Here is a 5,317-nt window from a genome sequence, read left to right as displayed (position 1 = left end):
GAACCACTGCTCTAGAAGATTCATGTGCAAATCCAAGAGGTTTTATCAAATGTGGTTTTGGAGCAACATTGAAATGTGCCTTTTTTTGAATCAATTAAAAAATAGTACAGTTTTTGGTATGACAATTTTGTTTGCATTGTCAACATTTGACACAAATGGCATGCACCAAACTCATGAAATATGACCCATCAGCATGAACATTCACATATAAAACAAGTTTGAGGAAGGTTTATATTTTTAACAGTGTTATCCTTGAAGGAAATCATAGATTTATGATTTCATACACACATGGCTCACAGTGACCACACCAGAATGAAGCTGAAGTATTTCAAATCCATAATGTCCATCCATCACACGCTGACAATATTTTTGTGACATTTTTAGCAGCTATATATTTAAAATGAAGATTTCAAACTTGATATGTGTTCCTTGATATAAATCAATGCAGTTCTTTTTCATTTCAAGATTTCTGAGAAGTAAATATGCGCCTCAACATGTATAATACAGCAGCTTGGTTTGTCGACTGCTTTTGCGCTTTTGCTATTGGTCAATGCCAAAGTTATCCGAAGCCTTGCATGGGTTGGTGTTTCATTTTTCCAAGGAATGTTATAATGCTGACACCCTGCTTTGTGTTTCTTACCGAGCCAGTTTTACTGCAGAGAATTACTGTTATGATAAAAACCACATGCTTATAACCCCACTATTTCCACACACATCTTTAAAAATGTTATATAATTCTGTTCATTTAGTGTATCAAAGATATACTGTTCAATAAAGGTATGTACATTTCTGAATAATAAGTTGTATCTATCTTCTATGAGTATATACAAGCTAATTTTAAAAATGTTTTTATAAAATTAAGTTCTAATCACTATATATTGTGATTATAACGTAGTCCCTTTTGATCAATTTAATGCATCATTGCTGAATATTTTAAGTATTTATAGTGTATATTTGATATATATACATTATTAATTTCACATATATGAAATTAATATTCAGTATTTATTGTTACTTAATTTTAGAAATATTTAATATTCAGTTAATTTGTTCAAAAGTGACTATATATGTTACAAGTTATAATCACTATATATATATATAATGATTATAACTTGTAACTTAGTCACTTTTGATATATATATATATATATATATATATATATAAAATTTACATTGGATCAAATATATAATATATATAAAAAAATACATTTCTGAATAATAATTTGTACCAGGTCCTCTTTCTTGGGTGATGAGCAAACTTATCCAAAAGATTGGAAAAAATACATAAAAATCTATACAATTTTAACTATAACATTTCCATGGGTTTTGCAAGGGTTTTTGATGCATTGAGGTAACCTTCACTAAAAATCAAGTTAATAAGTAATCAAGTCAAGTCAGTTGTGTTTGTGCGGTTTCTGTGATTGACTATTTTGCCTGGTGCATCTTCAGCCAGCGTTCCCTCTGAAATCTGTGATCGACTCTTCAGGTCTGTTGGTTTTCAAGATGGCGCCGCTCGCATCTTCCACACGTGAATTGTTCACTGAAGCAGTCCGGGCTGTTTTGGAAACGTGGCCGGTGCTGCAAGTTAGTCAGTGTATAACATTATATTCCGAAAAATATATATTTCGTAGAATACTGTCATATTTCTTAAGCAAGCTTTCGTTTGATCCTCATTTTCGAATTCAGAAACCAGACTGCTACCAGCTTAGCAAGTTAGCGTTGTCAAGTATAAACATGACGTTAATATACAATAAACATACATGCGACTCTTAAAGTGCAGTCTTATGCCTTGACACGATATTTCGTCTAGTTGCACAGGAATTGTGATGATGCGCAGCTCGAGCTGATCTTCAGCAGTTGCACTAACTAGTGCTTTGTAGCTGGAATGGATTGAGGACTGTGTTTCCTCACAGATCGCGGTCGATAATGATTTCAGTGGCACGTACAGTCAGCAGAAAGCGGAGTGGATGGTGGACGCGCTGCGGCTGTATTTCATCGACAACGGTCAGAGCTGGCAAATCATTTCACTAACGCTTTGTAGATCTTCTGATGTCTCAGCAAACCCGTCTGTGTGTGCCTCTCCTCACAGATGAGCTGCAGCAGGATGAAGTGGAGGATTTCATCTCAGACCTGATGAACAATGAGTTTGACACGGTGGTGGATGATGGCAGCTTGCCGCAGGTTTGCTTTGTTTTTGAACAGATATTAGTTGAAGCTGTGCTTGGCGAGCTGTGTCTGAATATGTGTGTGTGTGTGTGTGTGTGTGTGTGTGTGTGTGTGTGTGTGTGAAACTGTCCCTCAGGTGGCGCAGCAGGTGTGTGAGATGTTCCAGCAGTGTCAGCAGGACAGACTGACGGAGGTCAGAGAGCAGATCAAGCAGCTGATTCAGAAGAAGAGCGCTGGGAGAGCGAAGGCCACACCTGCCAAAACACCTGCTGCTGCTGCTGATGATGATGATGATGAGAGTCAAGATGAAGAGGTATACACTAGTCAACATTTGAAGTGGATCAAAACCTTTCATCAAAGTTAAAATAAAACCAAAATGCATTCTTGACTTTGGACAACTTTGATGAACTTTTTTGATCCAATTCAAATGTTGACTACTGTATGTGTATATATATATATATATAATGTATATGTGTATGTATGTATGTGTGTGTCATTTTTTAAATATTTTTAATATTTTAAGTACACATTTATATATGATATATAAAAAATAAATAATAAAAAAAGAATCAGTTAATGGTACAAAATATTTGGTACTTGGCATGTTATTATGAATATGTTTAAATATTTATATTTAACATTTTAAGTAAATGTAATATTTCTGTGTAATTTATACATTTAATATATATAAACTTATTTAAAAACATTTAATTTAAACTTATTTTTATATTTATATATTTTTTAATATATATTTGTGATTTTATTATATTTTAAATATTTACATAATTTCTATATAATATACTATAATATATACTTTATATATATATATATATATATATATATATACACATAATTATTTATATATGTGTGCGTGTGTATAACATTTTAAAAATATTTTTAAATTCAGTGTAATATATAAAAATCAATAATACATAAAAATATAAATAAATGTAAATATATTTCGTTTTTTTTTTCGTGCTTAATTAATGGTATAAAATGTTTGGTACTGGTTGGCATGTTATTTATGAATTATATCATGCAGTATTAGATGCAAATGTCCCCTTTATGAATTCTCTCTGGTTGTTTTTCTCAGGCTATGGAGTGTGACGGAGGGGCAGACGGAGCTTCAGTCAACGGTGCAGCAGTGAAGGAGCAGCATCTTCCTCCTCAGGCTGCCAGTCACGAGGAAGAGGATGATGGCTGGACGGTTGTACGCAGGAAAAAGTGACTGAACTTGCAGTATTAAGACTGATGAATTTCTTAATCTAAAAGACTTTTTAAGGGCTTCTCTGTCTCTCCAGCTCTGGATACTTCTGCATTTGCAACCGCAACAAACCCACAGAATGGGGCATCTGACTGATGTTAAAACACGGATAGATTACCTCACTGGTCCTCTTTCATGGGTTTCTTTCAACACAAAATCTAAGGAAATTCATTTGTGTATGCTTTGTAACTGGTCTGGTCTTTCATGCATATACAAATATGTATATACATTTTTATGGTCTAACCGTGACACTGATTCTCTCTTTGACTTCCTGTAACCCTTATTTATATCTTGTAGGTTAATGCCTGCAATGGCCCTTTATCGCCCTCTTGTGTCACTACAGTATCACAGCAACAGTAAAATGCAGTGCTGGATTTTACAACTATTTAGTGTTTTGAGGTTTTTCAAAAAATAGCATAAGGATATGCTAAACTAGTCAGTGGAAGAAAAATAAAACATCATGCATGTTTGGAACAATAAACTGCCAGAGTTTTCATAGTTTTTGTCATGTTTGATTATTATTTACAATGTTTAAACATGCTCCATTGTTACAGTATGTTATGGCGACCACATCAGGATTATTAAAAAAATACTCCATTATGCCATCTGTGTTTGTAAGTGATCCTTTATTCTTCGGTACACAGGGTTTAAGCTCAAGTCTTTATTGAATTCAAGTCAAGTATTCATACAGTGTTCTGTATGTTCACAAACAAGCATTCCTCACACATATTCGCAGACAAATACAAAAAGGTGAGGGGCTTTTTTTTCGGTTTTTGTTTTTTTGCAGATGGCATGTCAAGGCACTATTTTAACATAAATATGTGACCCTTCTAAACAATTAAATGACCGTACAATGAAAACTCGTCAGACTACAGACATATCTGCATCATGTTCAGAGATCAAAGCTTCTTTAAATATACATATATATAAAAAAACAACAGTTTTGAGGTTCTACCTAGGTCTGTGCTCAGATTCTGTATCTCCAGTATGTTTTACCTTAGCAGTGAGTTTATGCTCTGAAAGGTGGATGTGTGCACCAAGTGATCAGACGGACCAAAATGACAGACCGCACAAACGCAGTGAATACAAGGAAAACAGAGCGGGTTAGGAATTGATCCAGGGGTGCTGTAGACACTCGGCAGCTGTGGCGCGGTTCTCTGGGATGAACTCGAGCATGATGAGCAGGAAGTCGCTGAATTGGGCTGCTTGATCCAGTGGCCACTCATACTTCTCCAGCAGCACCTCGAACAGCCCCCACGGCTTCAGGTTGGAGATGTGCCTCAGCTCACCTACATACACATGCAAACACTCAGTCAAAACACTCTCATGCAAATTCAAGGACGCAACAAAGTGCTAATGTCAAGGTGGCCTGTTTTCTATGAAAGTGAATTAGTCCAGTACTGTGTGAAGGAAAGTTGTGAATCCAGGTAAGGAAATTTAGAAAGCACATTTTTTTTATATATATACACATATATATACATATATATACATACATACATATATATATATATATATATATATATATATACACATATAGATGTTCTGAGCTAATAATATCCTGACTATTCATCACACGTCTGTGGAAAACCTTTTCAGAATAAGCACTGCGCGAATGAACCAGCACGTCACGATGTTCTGGGGTTTGACTATGACCTGATGACTAAATCTTATCTTAATGGGCCATAAACACATGCTCTTCATGCAAACCTTTTTTTCTTTGGATTTTGAGGGGAAAGTGTGGGCATGTGCTTCATCAGATTCACCCTGACATTCTCCTGTAATTTAAACATCCAGATTTGTATTTTTTGGTGGAATAGTGTTTGTTGAGCTCTTACCTCTTCGGTTGAAGTATTCTCTGGAGTATCGGCCTGACAGGGCAAAGTGTGGA

The 5,317-nt window shown here is 35.0% G+C and overlaps 2 protein-coding genes across 3 annotated transcripts in view; one reads left to right on the top strand and one right to left on the bottom strand.

The window, feature by feature from the left end:
• Positions 1–1,300: 1,300 nt before the first annotated feature.
• Positions 1,301–4,356, top strand: LOC107674353 (pre-rRNA-processing protein TSR2 homolog). Of its 2 annotated transcripts, none has more exons than XM_016468309.1 (5): positions 1,301–1,583; positions 1,913–2,003; positions 2,089–2,180; positions 2,302–2,475; positions 3,259–4,356. In XM_016468309.1, the coding sequence occupies exons 1-5, from the start codon at positions 1,503–1,505 to the stop codon at positions 3,391–3,393; spliced, it is 573 nt and encodes a 190-aa protein (XP_016323795.1). In that variant the 5' UTR covers positions 1,301–1,502; the 3' UTR covers positions 3,394–4,356. The 2 variants fall into 2 exon arrangements, with proteins under 2 accessions (XP_016323795.1, XP_016323794.1); XM_016468308.1 differs by having other exon boundaries at positions 1,302–1,583; positions 2,302–2,478.
• srpk3 (SRSF protein kinase 3) overlaps positions 3,837–5,317 on the bottom strand; it is a 21,806-nt gene continuing 20,325 nt past the window's right edge. The window contains exons 15-16 of the mRNA XM_016468310.1: positions 5,265–5,317; positions 3,837–4,718 (exon numbers count right to left, since the gene is read on the bottom strand). The exon at positions 5,265–5,317 is cut by the window's right edge and continues 2 nt beyond it. Of these exons, the coding sequence (XP_016323796.1) occupies positions 4,534–4,718; positions 5,265–5,317 (238 nt within the window). The 3' untranslated portion in view covers positions 3,837–4,533. The remainder of the gene's footprint in view (positions 4,719–5,264) is intronic.

The sequence above is a fragment of the Sinocyclocheilus anshuiensis genome, unplaced genomic scaffold (genome assembly GCF_001515605.1).
Source record: "Sinocyclocheilus anshuiensis isolate Anshui unplaced genomic scaffold, SAMN03320099.WGS_v1.1 scaffold188, whole genome shotgun sequence".
NCBI lineage: Eukaryota > Metazoa > Chordata > Actinopteri > Cypriniformes > Cyprinidae > Sinocyclocheilus > Sinocyclocheilus anshuiensis.
This window is presented reverse-complemented; position numbering and strand designations above follow the sequence as displayed.